The following is a 17495-nucleotide window of genomic DNA, read 5'->3' as shown; positions in this document are numbered from 1 at the left end:
GGGGCCAGGATGACTCTGTCTACAAAGTGCTTGCCATATAAACACGAGGACCCACGTTTGGGTCCCCAGAACTCACATAAGGTGCTGGGTGTGGTGGAATCTTAGCACTGGAGAGGCAGATGCAGGAAATTCCTGAATGTAACTGTCTAACTTTTATAGCCATAGAAACATCTGGAATAAAGCCTGGCCATCTGGATATTGAGATTAAGCCAAGCAGATTCATAAAATCAAACACCACAGACTGCAATGACATTGTCCAAATTCATGGTTGTCCATTGGTGTGGGACAAAGGGCCTAACCCGTAGACTCCAGCCCCACACTTAAGATTTCCTAACTACGTGGGAGGGTGACAGTAATGCGGCTGGGAGATGGCACTTCCTCTCTCCCCTTAGAGATGATTAGATTCATTCTCAGAGCAGTGCTCCATGAACAAGCCCAGGAGACATCCACTTACCAAACCCCCAGCTACATCTTATTGTTGACTTCCTATAATCCAAAGCAACCATCAATCACACCAGCCAATGCTAGTCTGAGCCAGTGCTTGGGGAAAGATGGGCAAGCAGAATCTCATGTTCCTCCTGATAGGGGGCTTCCTAGTCTGTCACTAACTTGTTAAGCCTAGCTCTCTCTATGACCAAAGGCCATGACCAACCTTATTTTATTTATTCATTTTTATCACTGTCATGTTTGCAAAAGCTCCATTCTCCGTTACCTTAACTCCAGGTATATTTTGGTTGCCTGAACATTTAAACTTGTATGTTATAGAACATTTTTGCATGTGGTGTGTATGTGTGTGTATGTGTGTGTGTGTACATCTTGGTCAGTGTGCAGGTATGTGCACGTGCTTGTGGAAGCCAGAGGAAAACCTTGGGTGTCACTTCAGGAATGTCATCAGCCTTTTTGGTACAGGGTCTCTCATTGTCCAAAACTCACCAATTAAGTTGGACTGACTGGCCAGCAAGCTCCAGGGATCTGCCTGCCTCAGTTTCCCCAATGGTGCAATTACAAGTGCTATCATCTCACATATCATTTATATGGGTTCTTAGGATGTGACCTCATGCTTTCAAGACAGACATTTCATTGACTGAGCCAGTGCCCCAGCCCCAGCCCCAGCTATAGGATTTTGAGAAGAGACTACTAGCATATTTTAGCTTGAGGTTGAATGCTGTTTGACTGAGTCAAATATGGGTCGTGGGATTGTTTTTTAGCAAGCTCTTGTGGCCATCATTTAAAAACATGAGAAATTCTGTGTGAAAATTTGGGTGTCTTGTCTCTGGAAGCCCTGGACCAGAGTCTGGCTTCAGGGATGATTCTTGAAGCTGAGTAGCAGGGACATCCCTTGAGCAGGGACATACTCCCAGTTCCGCCTAGACCAAGCCACACCCTGTGTATTTCTGAGGCTGAGGCATCTGCCTTTGTCCTTAACCACTGAGGTAATTCTGCCACTTTTCTTGTGGCAGGGCTAAGTATCCTCATGACCATGTTTTCTGTAAGTGGGAAAGACAGCCAGGAAAGCTGAGAGAACAGCTGGTTTTACTCACACCCCACAGAACACATTGATGTTACCTCCTTGTTCCTATTACTAAGGTCTGCCCTGCACAGAAAACTGTGGTTGTGGCCCTCAGCAGTGAGTTCAAGGGAAGTCACGAGTCCCTCCTTATTTCAGGCCTCTTGCTCTCTTGTAGAGTTCTCTACCTCCTACAAATTAGCAACATGAAGCCTAGAAAGTGTGTTTGTTTCCAAAGCACCTGTCTCTGTGTGAGGCTAAACAGAAGATGGAGCCTTTACTAAACTTCCTGTCCACAGGCTGTCTGTGTGCAGCTGTTTACAAGCAAAGGAACAGATCATCTCAGTGCAGGAAGTGGCTGGTATTGCTGTCCTGCCACCCTGGGTTATTTCCTTTTCTTTTTTTTTTTTTTTAAATTTTTATTTATTTATTTGAGAGCGACAGACACAGGGAGAAAGACAGATAGAGGGAGAGAGAGAGAATGGGCGCGCCAGGGCTTCCAGCCTCTGCAAACGAACTCCAGACGCGTGCGCCCCCTTGTGCATCTGGCTAACGTGGGACTTGGGGAACCGAGCCTCGAACCGGGGTCCTTAGGCTTCACAGGCAAGCCCTTAACCGCTAAGCCATCTCTCCAGCCCTATTTCCTTTTCTTATCACTGGCACAGATCAGCTCACAAAGACTGGGGCATGCATCTTGGCTTTGGTACAAGTGCTGAATTGAGACTCTTGGTACTTTTTCAATGGGAGACCCTCTCCCTCTCACACATCCATCCCAAGGAGCCACAAGTTGCTGCTGTCTTATTCTCTCCTTTTAGCTCCTGGTCCCTGTGCACATTAATATAACTAAGTCTTGGAGCTTGCATCATTCTAGGCAGAGTTCTTTCTTACACAACCTGTTTTACCAGAAATACGGTATGGAAGAATCCAGGTGGGAAAGGGTGAGTGTTTGGAGTAACAATGGAGTGACTATGTATTTCTGTTCCAGGATCCGGGCTTGAATCCTGAATCCACATGGGGAAAGATGGAATTGTTTTGCCAAAAAATAAATAAAATCCACCAAAAGACTAAGCCATCAGGAAGAAATCACAGCACAGCATTTCAAGGCAAAAGCCAATTAATCTAAGCCAGGTTGAACCTGGACTGACCTTTTTTTTTTTTTTTTTTTAATTATAGAATCTTCTCTGAATGGAACTTGAAGCTGAACTTTGGAGGTTAGACTTCCCAGTTCTTCCTCCATGAAGAAAAGATAAGGGGCCCATTGGTGCTATACAATGGAGTGGACATGATGTTGAGCAGGTTGGCCAGGACATGAGGGACATTTTAAAATGCATTTCTAAGCTTCCAAAGATGAAAGTTTGATTCCTGTTGTCACCAGGAGTAAAGCTGTAGCAATGGGAAGAAAGTTTGAACAAATGTTTGCACCTCAAAATAAAACCAGAACTGGTCATAACAACAACCTGACCTAGGTTAAATGTCTGACTTGTCTGTCCACCCACAAGATGAAAGGTTGTCCCTGCAGTTCCCAAAGTGGTCAGCAGTACATATTAGGATGTGTCCACTGTTAATTTGACCTTTCCTTAGGCGTGTTCAAAGTTTATCTCTATATTCAAATCAATCAATCTAACATCAAGCAATCAATAACCTACGTATATCAGCATTTATCATGTATAATTTATTATCTATCTACCTATTTGTCATCCACCTCTATGTATGTGTGTATCACGTGCCTATCATCTAAATATCCATCTCTTTCTCTACCTTTATCTCTATGTCAACCTATTATCCACCTGTCACCAAACATATATGTAACCATTACTTATCATTTGTCTACATATTTATCATCTACCTGTATATCTGTATTCTACATATGCATCTGCCATGTACATATTCATAGTCTGTCTTCCCTCTTACCAGTGAGTCTAAACAACTTTGCTCAGAAACTAGGTACACATAGATTTTCTGATGGAATTCAGAGGTCCCCCAAAATTCTAATTTTTGTGAAGTTGTTTCACTTGGACAACCCTGGGAAGGCTCTGAATTGAGTTGCCAGGACCATAATCCCACAGAGTGCCAGAGGGCTGCACTGAGGAAGAAGACAGCTCTGTGCCACTGGACTCCTGACTGCGAGCTCAGAGTGGCCTGATGTGTGTGAAATCTGCCTGCAGGGCCCTGGATGCTCCACCAGCAAGTGGGTCTCTGAGAGAACATGGATTTATTCACTTACCTGTGGAGCATTCAGAAGCCTTGTACATTTGACATCCAGGTGGGCCCAAAGCCCCCTGGGTAAATCTATAGTTTAGGTTCTGCTCCCACAGCTGATGATCCTCCTGCTCTCTCTGACTCCCACTCAGCTCCTTCTTCTTCCCTTCCTCTGCTGGGCAGAGATTTTGACCCTCATAACTCCCATGCCACTGGCTGCCTGACCTCATGTGCAAAGGGACCCAGACATCCTCCAGAGAGCAAACCAGTATACCTCTTGGTTAGCCTTCCCACTGTGGAGTGTCTTCCCCATCTGGTCTGCAGTTACTGGATCCCACTTCCTGCTCTTCTTCTTTGTCTTCTGTCTTTATTTGTGATGGGCAGCTGAGACAGGCTGTCCACGTGTACACTGGGGCAACTCATTAACCTCTTCATGCCTCAGTTTCCTTCTGTGCAATACAGGACCAGAACAATTTCTAAGTGGGAGCCAGAATTCTTGTCATTACTTGTTAAATCACTATATGAATTGCAAATCAACTACAAAAATGACAATTTCATTTTCTCAGAACTTGGGTAATGCTAATATTTTATGAGTGCTCAGAATTAACAAATCAAAACTAAATTCTTAATACATTCTAGGTACAATACTTTCACATATTAAAAAATATTGAGGGAAGTCATAATGTATCATGTAAAGCACATCAAATAACTACTGCCAACTGAATGTCATTCACTGCTCCAGGCTCTCCTACTTCCTGGACTCCAACCTTCCCTTGCAGTTTAGCAAGGCCATGTGACTGAGTTCCAGCCTGTAGGATGTGAACAGATGTGAGGGATGTTTTTCAGAACTGACCACTGTGCTCCCCATCATTTCTGTCCTCTCCAAACTGCACCAATTGGTGACCAAGGAATCCAGAGGCGCAGAAGTGGGAAGTGGGAAGATACTGGATCCTGGAATCACCCTGAGAAAGACATAGACTGAAGATGTTGGACCCTGTTAGAGGAGAGAGAGGTCTACTCCTATTGTCAAGCCACACAAAAGATGTGGGTTTACTCATAATAGCAGAAAACTTCACCTAGTCAAACAATGAAATAAGGGACAATAGGAAAATCCTAACAGAAGATACTAAGCCAGAGCCTGAAATGAAGATGAAGCTACAAGGATTCTAATGAGGCTGTCAGATGGGCTGTGCTTTTGCACAAGGGAAGCCAGAAATCAAAGTCTGAAATACTACTGCATAAATAGTACTTACAAACTGACACAAGGGCTGGGGACGTGGCTCAGTCAGTATATTACTTTCCTACCATGCATGGTGCCCTAAGTTTGATCTCCAATGCCACATATGCCAGATGTAGTGGCACAAACCTATAATCCCAGCATTAGGGAGGATTACTAGGGAGGCAGAAGGATCCAAAGTTCAAGGTTATCCTGGGTTATAAAGTGGGCGTGAGATCATTCTGGGCTACATGAGATGCTGTCTCAAAACACCAACAAAGAATTTAAAATAAAAATTGAGCCAGAGCTTGGTGCAGCTCAGTGAAGAAGTGTTTGCTTAGCATGCATGCACCTCTGGGCTTGATCCTGAGCACCACCAACATAATAAAAACAAAATCAGCTCAGCTTATCCCACTCATTAAGCCAAAGCTGCTCATTTTTCCAAATAATAACAGGAATGTTTGTGCAATGAGAATGCTGCTTCTTCCCTCTGGGTCACACTCCCACCTACTACTCCGACTCACCTTCCTTATTCTTCCCAAAACTCCATTACTTCAGGTTCCTGTTCAGTGAGACATTTGTTTCGTGTCCCTGAACCTCAAAAAAAAAAAAAAAAAAAAAAAAAAACCACACTAATACTCTCTGCTTAATTTTGGCACTCATAAATTTTTCTGAAATGTTAAACAGCACAGTAGATATTCCTTGTCAGTTCTTGGCTGTGTGTTCTGGAGTGCTCAGGGTAGGGCAGACTGTCGCCTGTGATCACCTCCAATGTCTTCACTGTCAAATGTGGTCTAGCATGAGAAACCTAGCCAATAATTCCCACCTACAAGTAGTACATTTGCTGGTCTGAGCATACAATGACCCCAGCCCAAGGCCTCCGACTTCGTCTGTGGTGTTTGGTGTTGCTTCCCTTACAATTCTGCTGCTACAATATTTTTAAATCAGTTGTTTTAGTTAACATACAAAGAAATGAGATTCAACTGTATACATCTTTATAGTTTGGTTTGATTAGCCCTTCTGTCTCCCTCTTGCATGTTCTTTCCTTCTCCAGTCTCCCCTTAGATTTTCCTGAAACATGCATTAAATTACCCTCTCTTGTTCCTCTCCATCCCTCCTGTTAGATCTCCTTCTCTCATAGTCCCCTTTCTGCTTGCACCACACAGGTTCCACAGCCCTCTGCCTATAGTCTAGAAGCCCTTTTCCTATACTAAAAGCCCCTTACCCATAGTCTAGAGCCTTCTTTTCTCATGCCCATAGCCCTTTGCCATAGTCTACAACCCCCTTTCCTGTGCTCCACAGCCCTTTGCACATAGTGTAGAGTTCCTTTTCTCATGGTCTAGAGCCCTTTTATCACTATTTTAGAACCCTTCCCTTGCTGCCTATAACCCTTCCTTCATTATTTCTAGCCCCCTTTTGCACTTTCAAGAATCCTTTCCTCATCATTTAAAAACCTTTCCCCAGCATCTAGATTGTTAGAATCCCTGTCTCCATGTCTAGACACCTTCCTTATGGCTTGCAGCCTCTTGCCCCACTGTCCAGAACCCTTTTATCACTGTCTAGAACACTTTAATCCAAAGTGCCAAACTCAATCTCCTTCTTGATATTGAGAGTGTCTTGAGTAGGACTCCTATCTCCCTCTCAGACACTCATTATAAATACCTCCTGGTACTTTTCTCTCTCTGTAGATCAAAGACTTTTCCCTGGGGGATGATAGAGGAGGCTTTTGTATGTCACCCTAAAATTAAAATCAAGGCTCTGTAGTAGCTGCTATAAAACAGAATCTCATGGAGCCTAGAAGACCAATAATTAAAACACTGCTGAGTAAGGAAAGCCTCTAACTTAGCCTTGTACACACACATTTTTATCATCGTTTTTCCTGGACTTATTTTAACTCTGTTGTATCAGAGGACAGGAACATGCTTCTGGCTGCACACTAATTATCTACCACTGTCTTAATTAATGACATTTTCTGCTGTGCATAGGGGTTTGAGTCACAGCAGGCATGTAAGACATGCTGATACATTCTAAGTGTGATGTGCGAAGTGGTAGCTCTAGGCTTCATTTCAGCACCAGTGGAAACTTGACTCCAAAATCATCATGCAAAACACACCGCTTCCAACATCAGATTTCCAAAGAAGAAACAAAGAGCTCTGTGCTCATGACACAGCTTCTGTCTATAGCACACAGTGTTTCATTTTGTGAACATTAAGTTTCAGGCATATCACACATGCTTTAATGCACCTGAGGCCATATACCAATGTCATTTGTACTTGCAGAATCACAAGAAGTTTCCATCACAGAGATGGAGGGAATGAGCAAGAATCCCCCTCATAGGTATGTTAGAAGCCTGGGAGGTATCATACCTGACTTTGGGCTATCACCAGGAATGCATTGAGAACCACTTTGTCCACTGTGTATGTCCTGCTCACTCTGCCTTGGAGCATTTAGCAAATAGTATACTCAAAGTACAGTTTTACTAAAGTAGTCCATAAAACACAACATGTGTGTGTTAGCATGTGAATGTAATCACATGTGTATGTTAACAGCATGTGTGTGTTACCATGTGAATGTAATCAGAGATACTGTGGGAGGAAGAGGACAGGATATTCTTATGCTCATCATTCATTCATTCATTCATTCATTCATTCAGAGATAACTATTGATCAAGAGCTACCATGTCCCAGGACTCCCATTAGGTTCAGGAACTCAGAGATGAGCAGGATGTGCTCATGTCTGAAATTCCTCCACATCTATCAGATGTGCCCACATATGAATGTGACCTCCAAGGCCCACGACATTGTAAAAGCAGCAATCCCACCTCACCTGAGGCCCTTGACTGAAGAAAGGTGCAACTTTACAATAGAGAAAATTGGTTTACTGAAGCTGTTTGATTGGTCTAAAGTAGGCCATTTAATACTGTCTTTTTTTCATTCGTGTCTTTAGGGCCTTGGAAATGAGTTTTAACCCCCACTGTTTGGTCTCTTTACTTACACAGGACTTGCTGAAGAAACCTTGGCTCATGGCTTCTTTTTCCATTTTAGCTGCCCAGGAACCCTACCTCCCTGTCCTTTTTTTTTTTTTTTTTTTTCCCCGCTCATGGAGAAAATAGAGAATGTGGAGGGGGCATGAGACTGGGTGGCTATCTTCTCAAGCTCAGGCTGGTCCCCTTGTCTTTATAAGCAGGGTGCTGTGTCTGTAGTCCTACTGAATGGGGTAAGCAGAGGCACCCAGAAATACATGCCATCCAGCTCTTATAACTTCCATGCAGATTTTCCTGCTCTGAAGGAGCTCTCCAGCCACCCTTGGGATAGCTCTACATTTTGTCCAGGAGGGTCAGGGAACATCAATTGAGTGAGGGGGACATACTCTGTATACTTTCTGCCTTTTGAGAAGCAGTGTTTCCTTCTGTGTGACAGCCCCAGGGATGACCCTCCACATCTTCTCTGAAACTTCTTTGATAAGATCCTTTTCCTAAGAAATATTGATTGGGAGTTTGTGCAGCAGGAGTCCCTGAATAGTCTGTAATGTATATCACTGATATGGCTGGATGCAGGAGCATTCCTGAGAGGCCAGTGCCACTGGACAGAAGATTCAGGAAATGAGGTCAGGATGATAAGGGGACAAGAAGAAACATGGGAGATTGAGTAATCTTCAGAGTTAACTGTAAGCATTGGGATTACAGGTGTATACCATCAAACTTGGCTTTTACATGAAGTGCTTGGATCTGAACTTGAGTCCGCAGGTAGCTCTGCAAGTACTGTACTAACTAATCCATGTCCCCAGGACCCCAAAGCAGAATCTAAATCTGGGCACTTCATCTCTGGAGCCCCACCTCTTAAGCATCATGAACCTCTTTTGTCTTCATGGTCAGGTCTGGAATAGTAGGATTAAACCTTCAAGCAGGGGAGTGTACCTTATTTGCAGCACTCCCCTTCACTCCCCATTGGCTCATTTCATACAAATGGCCAACTGCCTTCTGCATTCTCTGTGCTGTGCCTTCTGACCTGAATTTTCTTCCAGATCCCTGAGGATCTCTGTAGTTAGGAGCAGTGTGGGTCCAATATTGTCTCATAGGCTCATGACTGGTAGTTTTGAGAGTGACTGTGAGATCCATGTCTGAGAACACAGAAAGGTTCTTTATATCCAGATAGTGCTATCTGCCACTGGCATGGTACTGGGAAGTACCCTGCATGAGGTTAATATTGTAGGTTCAGAATATAGGGTAAGGTTGGGGATCTCTGAAACAGTCGATCTATCCTATGTTCCAGTTCTCACATTTCCCTAAAAACTTGTAAAAATGGTCTAAACATATTTTTCCTTACAAAAATTCCCAGGAATTTATACCCATAGTCTTACATACAATATACTCACTCCCACAAATAATTGCAGGGAGAGATAAGAGCTTAACCTACTGGCATAAAGTACTACTATGAGAATTGTGATCCCTTATATAATGTTCTGTTTTGTGGAGGAGTCAGCCTCAGCATGTTATTAAAATAACATATGAAAATAACCAATGGAGGAAGGTCCCCTCAATGTCCTGAGTAGGGATGAGTAGCCTTTTTCCATCAAGAACTTAGTGATATTTTTGGTTCTGGGGTGATATGACTTCTCTCATTGCAATAGTTGAGCTCTCTCATGGTCATACATAAGTGACCACTGACAATGTAGAAATGTATAATTGGTGGATATTCAGTAGAAATTTATTTATGGATTGTGACTTTATGTAATTTTCACATTAACCCTGTCATTGTAGCACAGACAATATTAATGAAAGGATGTGACAGTTTTGCTCCTACAACAGAGTTTTTTAACCCCCAGCTTAGGAATGGGTATCATGAAGGTACCATCATCTCTGATGATGTCTCAATGCTCTGTGTGCCTCATTTTTTTAATTGAGAAACAACAGAATGAAAAGAGGGGGGAGAACAAGGAGGAGGCTAACAATAGAATGAACATGGCTGTATACACACTGTGTATATAACTAATCAACAAATAGAATGAAAAGAAAACTAATATTTCATTGGCAGCTTGAAGATAAAGTAGTAGGTGCTTACCTGCTATGCAGTAAGCACCCAACAATAACAAAAAGGATAAACACCACCATTTCTGTTCTCGCTATTGCTTTGATGACTTTACCTCCCTCTAGTCTGCCTCACATCCACTAACAGCTTTGAAATTACACACAAGCTTTGGAAACTGATAAATGGGTGCAAAAGAAGAGAAATCCAAACATGAACCATGTGTGGGAGGAAAATGAGATTTTCTAGAAATGAAAACATTTACATCCAGCCAAGCAATTTTTCTACCAACATGATGAATGACCAGTTCCTGGAAAGGGACCTACCTATTGGGTGTCCAAGGAGAATGCTATGATGAAAACAGCTAGAATGCCAGATAGGTGCAAACTTTATGACATAGCTCATCCTTTTCTTCTCCTGATCCTTTGTCATGTGCATCCACTGGGCATCCCCAGAATGGGAAGGGAAAAGTATAGTGAACTCTGCTGAGAAGATGGTACTTTGCACACTGCAGCAGGTTGCAGCATAGTGTTGGAGGTTCATTTAAGAATGATATTCAGGCTGGAAAGATGACTTAATAGTTAAGGTGTTTGCCTGTGAAGCCTAAGGACAGAGGTGTAATTCCCCAGATCCCATGTAAGCCAGATGTACAAGGTGGTGCATGTGTCTGGAATTCGTTTGCACTGGCTAGAGACCCAGCACACGCATTCTCTCTTTGTCTTTCTCAAATAAAAATAAATAAAAATGACACTTTTGAGCTAGAGAAATTGCTTAGCAGTTAAAGCACTTGTCTGCAAAGCCAAAAGGCCCAGTTTCAATTCCCCAGGACCCATGTAAGCCAGATGCACAAGGTGGCATATGCATCTGGAGTTCATCTGCAGTGCCTACAGGCCCTGGGATACCCCCATTCTCTCTCTCTCTCTGCTCCTTCTGTCACTCTGTCAAATAAATAGATGATAGATAGATAGATAGATAGATAGATAGACAGATAGATAGATAGATAGATCAATAGATTGATTGATAAATAATACTTGCCTATGTAATGGACAGAAGACAGTATCTATGGGGAGGGCAGTCAAATCCATCAGTGGGAGATAAATTCGTTTACTGTGCAGCTCCTGCCACAGTGTGCCAGAGTGTTATATTCATACAAGTACAGTGATACTGCCAATCCACACAGCTATTTCCTGAGAACTCTTCCCTGCTGATGAAGCTAGGATCTTCAGAGGAGGCAATATGAGCCCATGGGGTGGCAAAACCCCTACCTTGTCACATCCATGGATTACAGTTAAGGTAGGGCTGGGGTGGGGACAGAGTCACAGGAGTATAGAATCTTCAGACTGAGAAGAGACTAACTAGGGCTGTCCCTTCAGGTGGCATCTTTGTGGCTGTTCAGATTATTGGAAGTCTGGTTGTTTGTTTGAAAAAGAACCAAGCAGTGTGTTGGTACCAGGCATTCTTCTTTTCCCCAGGAATAAGGCTACCTATGTATGACTCATTCAGTTTCATCCCCCACCAAGAATGCCATGTTCTGCTTCAGAAAGTCTTCTTTACCTTCCCATCCTGCTCTTCCCCCCACCAGCATTACTCTACTGGTTAAGTGTCTTGTTCCCATCCCTGTCCCAGACTTACTCTACTTGCTGCAGGTTGCTATTTTCACAGAGAAAAGATGTCAGTGTGGCTCTGCCTCTACAAAATGTGTACATCTTGATTCCATGGTCTTTTTCTGCTGTGGTTATCTGGGAAGAAGCTAGGATAGGCCTGACACCAGTGATTTGCTCCAACATGATGGAATGAGGTCACTGTGAGCGGCTGTGATTGGACAGGGCTAGGTGCTCATTGCTGCTAGCCATGAACATTGCTGAGTTTGGAAGTCCATACTGGAAATGAATAGTTGCCTCCACGAGTGGCAAAAGCAACACAGACAAGATTCTAGGACAACTCTTCATGGAGGATGCTGAGGTCTGATCAACTTTCCCCTTGGTACCAAGTAAGGGTCCCAGAAAAGCAATGGTCCCACTGTGCTTCTCCATGGGGTCTTAAAAGGTCTCCAGTCCTTGAAGTCAAATGTTGCTGAACAACTACAGGGGAAATGCTGCTTTCACTGCTGATTTGGGGCAGTGGCACAGAGATCTAGCCAGGGGATTATTGTCCCAAATGATTTTTCAGTTCAGGTGCTTTGAGGTGATAGGTTGTATGTTTGGTCCTGAGATGTGGTGCTTGGTTCAGGGATAGGAGGTCTTATCAGAGCAAGCCCCATAATTTATATAGAAATTCTCTGTAAAGCAGATATCCCCTCTTCTATGGACATGGGAGACAGAAAGGCAAAAACCAAGGATGAGCTAAAATAGTGGGCTGAGCAACTAAAGGAGTTGTTATACATTATGAAGAAGATTCCTAAAGAAGGTTGGAGTGGTGTGTTATGTAATATATGCCACTCCCTTGTAGCTATGCATTCTTCATGTGTGCTTCTGGTTTCAGACTAATATCCTAGCACTTGGCAGAGATTTTATTTATGTTTGGTGACTACTGTTTACGTGGCCAGAGATGTTCCTTCTGAGGAGGGAGGTTAGATAATTACTGTCCAGAAGGACCTGAGGTCTGTATGAGAAAGCCCAGGCCAGTGTAGCAACCTTGCTAGCTTGAGGACATGAGGCAGGTGGTGTTTGTCATTCTGGCTGTGGGTCTGGGTTGGGGTGTGGTAGAAGCGTAGATTTACTCTCTCCTGCTGTCTGGAAGTGAGCTGCAAGAGACAGATTGGAGTCCCTGGCCTTGGGCTTTTCCCAGTGAACCTATTTTTTAAAACTATTTTAACATTCAATTTAAAAAGATAAAGAGGAGGCTGGGAGAAAGAATGGAATCAGGGAACATAAAAGAGGGAGGGGCCCAGCTCATCACAATCCTCACTAGTATAGAATTGTGTGAACTATGCCGAGGATGGGAGTCAACTCCTTTTCCTATGCTTGGTTTTATAAATCAAAGCTGGGTGTAATTGCATATTTTATATCTTCACTGATTTCATACAAAATATGTATCTGTACAGGCATCCAAGAGAGTGGCTGGACTTGTACCAGTCTGGTTTTCAGCTTTCCTTCCCAACCCTTTACAGCCCGGGTGGGTGGAAAGAAACCTCTGCTGTCAGTGTGGTGGTATTTGCATCCTATGGTCGCCTCTCAGAGGCCAAAGGTGTGTGGCAAACCCAAAGGGTGGGTAGAAAGCTTCCCAGCCCAGAGTAAGCCAGAGTTATGTCTCACTACACTCTGCTTGGGGCTTGGAGACACTCCTGATTTAAGTGGCAGGATAACTGGAATGGGATAGGAGGGACACATGAATTCTAGTTGAGGAGAAACTCTGATGCTGATGTAACCTCTGGTTTCTGAAAGGGTGGGGAGTTGTCCACTTGCCTTAATCACATCTTCATCAGAAGACCTGCACTCCACCGAGTCCAACAGATCTCTCACTGTTCCGTCCTCCTCTACTGAGATCACCCTCACAGGGACGGCCACTGTCTTCCCGGTCAGGATGGCCGTGTTCAGAATCTCTGCCTCCTAGAAGACCAAACACACTGTCCATTACCTTCTTCTGGAGTTACCAGTCTTGTGAATGTACACAACTATCCCTGATCTATCTGCCTGTCACCCAGGCTTAAGAAGCCCAGTGCTACCAGCCAGCTGCTCAGAGGACATTTTTGTCACCACCCAGATTTCTGCAAGGGAGGATGTAATGAAAAAGAGTGGAGTGAACTCACAGTCAATACTATGCTTGGCAGACACTTATACAAACTTGCTTCCAAGCTCAGAACTCTCTTATGTGCTTCCCAAGTATTGGTCCAGTAATTCATGTTACCTGATGAGACTTATCTCTGTTTCATTGACAGTCTGGTTTGTAATTTGCCCAAGGTCACAAACCTAGGTACAATTTGAACCCCAGAATTTCAGTTCTTGAGTCCATGTTTTAGTGACTAAAATACATCTTTTTGGGGGCTGTGTGTGTATATACATACACACGTGCATGTGTGTATACATATTCACAACCAATGTTCCCAGAGGTCAAGGGCAGTGAAGGATGTTAGGTGTCTTCCTCTATCAGTTTTCTGCCTTATTTCTCTGGACAGAATCTCTCAATAAACCTTGAGCTTTCTGTCTTTCGGTTAGACTGACTGAATAGGGAAGCCCAGACATCTTCCTGTGTCTGTCCCCTCAGCACTGGGATCTCAGGTGTGAGCAGTTGTGCTGGGCTCTTTACATGAATGCTGGGAACTGAACTCTGGTTTTATGGTTGTACAACAAGAAATCTTCCCCACTCAGGCTTTTCCCAAGCCCCAATAGGTCTAAGTTTAGAGCCAATTCTAACTGAAGCAGGTAATTACTGACCAGAAGGGTAAGGTGTTTAGAAAGCTGCTTAGGTAGGTGACTTTACCTCAGTAAATGTGGCTAGAGATGAGATGATGGGAGAGTCCCTTTCTCTCAATTTTTTTGTGCCTTGTTTTTCACTGAATTCTTCCAACTCCTTTTTGGATTCTGGCCTTGCATATGTCTGGAATCTTATTATGGCTGAAATGATACTTCTACAAGTCCACTCATGTGGCACACACATGTGCAATACTCACACATATTTACTGCTGACTCATGAGAAAGATCTGTCCTTGAGGATGGCTTGGATTTCAGAGACAATGGCATCACAAGCTTGTTCTTTCTCTCTCTCTTTTTTGGCATTACCTAGCTTCAGTGTTACGTTACTCATGTGAAGTTATTCCATCACTATCACTGCTTGCAGACATTTGGGCAGGAGTGACACTGTAGATACCTCTCCAGCACATCTGTCTCTCCTTGGTTACAATGAAGATTTCTTATGGTACTTTAATAGGTGGGTCCTGTAGATCCTACAAGCCCATTTTCCAGGTGAGAAAAATTGAGCTCCATGAACTAGGAAGTTGCTCTCAATTTTTCCTGAAGAGGCTGTTCCCTCTGTCACATGAAGCTCCTTTCTCTCAAGTCCCTGCATAGTCTCCCCTCCCAAGCCCCTGATCCTAGCATGTTTGTTCAAATCCAGTTCATCTTTCTTCTAACAGTGTCCAAAGAGGTCTTTCTGTGACATAACACATTGCATTCCTTGTGATAGCTGAGCTCACTTGGCCCTGTCTTGATAGAACAACAGAAAACCTGGCTTTGTTCTAGGCTTTGTGATGTTTCTCCTCATTTGGTTGTCACTTTACTTTGAGATTTGGCTCAGTTTACCCTGTTCTAAAAGCTTCAGAGGACCCATTGGCATCTCTTTTAGAATTGCAGGCAGTCTTATGAGTTTGATTTTCATGTGAAATCTAGAATGCCTGTATCAGGCCAGCAGACACAATAGAAAAAAGCTTTCCATTCCCCAATGACATCACCACTTTCCTTATTGAGACTGCATCTTATAGAAGATGTGATTCTTCACAGGATAAGGCTCACAGAACACCCAGCTTATTCGGCTTAGCCTCCTCCTGGGACAGTGTATGTTATTTTCTGTATTTTAAATCTAAACAAGACTCTTGTTTGGGTCATTTTTTAAAATTTTTTTAAAAATTTATTTGAGAGCAACAGACAGAGAAAGAGGCAGATAGAGAGAGACAGAGAATGGGCGGACCAGGGCCTCCAGCCACTGCAAACGAACTCCAGACGTGTGCGCCCCCTTGTGCATCTGGCTAACGTGGGCCCTGGAGAATCAAGCCTCGAACTGGGATCCTTAGGCTACACAAGCAAGTGTTTAACTACTAAGCCATTTCTCCAGCCTTTGTTTGGGTCATTTTTGAATTCAAAGTCCACATCTGACACTGAGTATGCATAAGTTTCCTGATACCCACAGCTGACATTTTTTGCTTGGAGTTCCTGTTTCATTTTATTGTGAAGAGGGAAAACACACATATAATGCTACTTCTTACTGCCTCAGGAGGCAGAAAAATGAAGCACCTAAAGGAATAAGTCTTGCTTTTGAAATGAAAATTGTTCCCACTCTGTGGCCCATACTGGCTTGCCACAAAAGATTGCAAACCATGGAAGAACAGAAGCACCTGTTGACTCTAGGCTCAGGAAAACGACTTCACATACTGCTTTGAAAAAGTAGAGAGCACCTACATCCAACAGCAGAGTTTAATTGGCCTTTGTGTGTTTGTACCCTCATTTGGCATAATGAGAACTAGTGCTGGGAATAACTGGGGGTGGGGCAGCTGCATGTTGCCTGTCTGGGTGTTGTTCTGACTTCTAGCAGCACAGGGACCTTGGGCACAAGATCATCGTGGGCACCAGCAACTCTGATTTCAGGTGGGGTCTACTCTGCATTCCTAATTCTTTCACAACAAACCATTTCTCTCAGGCTGACAGGCTGAGTTTCATTTTTCCATAGAGTTGAATGATGCTCAGATAACTCACAGAAATATTTTTTTTTTTTTAAGGGGAGGTGGGCATTGCTCAATGGTGGAATACCCATGTAGCCTCACTTATGGCTGAGACATGACCTACTATAGCCCTGATGTTTGCATCCTGTGATATATACCCTTAATAGTTCAGCCACCATATTGCCATCCATCCAGCCTAGCACAGCTTCTCCAAGCCTAGGAAATAATGCATGGCCTTTCTATCAGCAAATCACTACCTTCATTGGCCTCCCAGACCCTAACACATCTTTGTAATGTCTTATTTATGCATTCCTGGGGATCTTCCAGCACTATTTTAGGCTGTAACTGGTTATAAAAAAGGCAGAGAAGTAGAAAAGAGACTGGAAATGGCCTTGGAATGAACAGGTATGACCACTGAAATGAGGCCATCTTTGAGAGAGAATTACTATCTTGCTCATTTTAACGATTGCTATTTGAGTTTTTAGATAGCCACAAATTATCTCACCATTTTTAAGCTGAAATGAATATGTTAAAAGTGCTTCATTATTGTTAATAAGAAAAAATGAAACATACCACCCTCCTTTTCTCTCTTCTCTTTCTTCCCCCTTCTCATTTTTGTTTGGCAATACTAGGGATTGAACCCGGGACCTTATACATGCTAGGCAAGCACTCTATCACTGAGCTACATCCCAGTCTTTTTTGTGCTCTCTCTCTCTCTCCCTGTGTGTCTTGTGTGCATGTAGTGCATGTATGTGTGTTCATGTGTGTGTATGTGTGTATGTAGGTACATGTGCATGTGTGTACTTACATGTGGAGGCCAGAGGTTAGTGTTGGATGTCTTTCTTGATAGCTCTTAGCCTTTGAGTCAGGGTCCCACACCTGAACCCAGAGCTCACTGATTCAGCTAGTCTTGCTAGACAGCTTGTCCAGGGTGTCCGGGTCCCTACCTCCTGAGTACTGGGAGTGGTGTGTCACAATGTCCTTCCATGCATGGGTGCTGGGGATCTAAACTCTGGTTCTCATGCTTATGCTTGCTAGCATTATTGCAGATACGTTAGAGATCACTTGCCATTTTAAGGTGGAAAACCAGGAAACTGCCTAAAAGCCACTGCTCTGCAAGGCTCAAGCCCTCTTCAAGATGCAGCATTTGAATATGTCCTTTCACTTTCATTGATGAAT

The 17495-nt window shown here is 43.4% G+C and overlaps 1 protein-coding gene across 1 annotated transcript in view; it reads right to left on the bottom strand.

Moving 5' to 3' along the window:
- The window catches only part of Tmem132d (transmembrane protein 132D), a 769582-nt gene that overhangs the window by 77149 nt on the left and 674938 nt on the right, over window positions 1-17495 (bottom strand). Inside the window, exon 5 of the mRNA XM_045157859.1 lies at window positions 13351-13494. Within this exon, the coding sequence (XP_045013794.1) occupies window positions 13351-13494 (144 nt within the window). The remainder of the gene's footprint in view (window positions 1-13350; window positions 13495-17495) is intronic.

This window comes from Jaculus jaculus, chromosome 8 (assembly GCF_020740685.1).
Source record: "Jaculus jaculus isolate mJacJac1 chromosome 8, mJacJac1.mat.Y.cur, whole genome shotgun sequence".
In the NCBI taxonomy this organism is placed as follows: Eukaryota; Metazoa; Chordata; class Mammalia; order Rodentia; family Dipodidae; genus Jaculus; species Jaculus jaculus.
The sequence above is the reverse complement of the archived record's forward strand: the minus strand, read 5'-3'. Positions and strand labels throughout refer to the sequence as shown.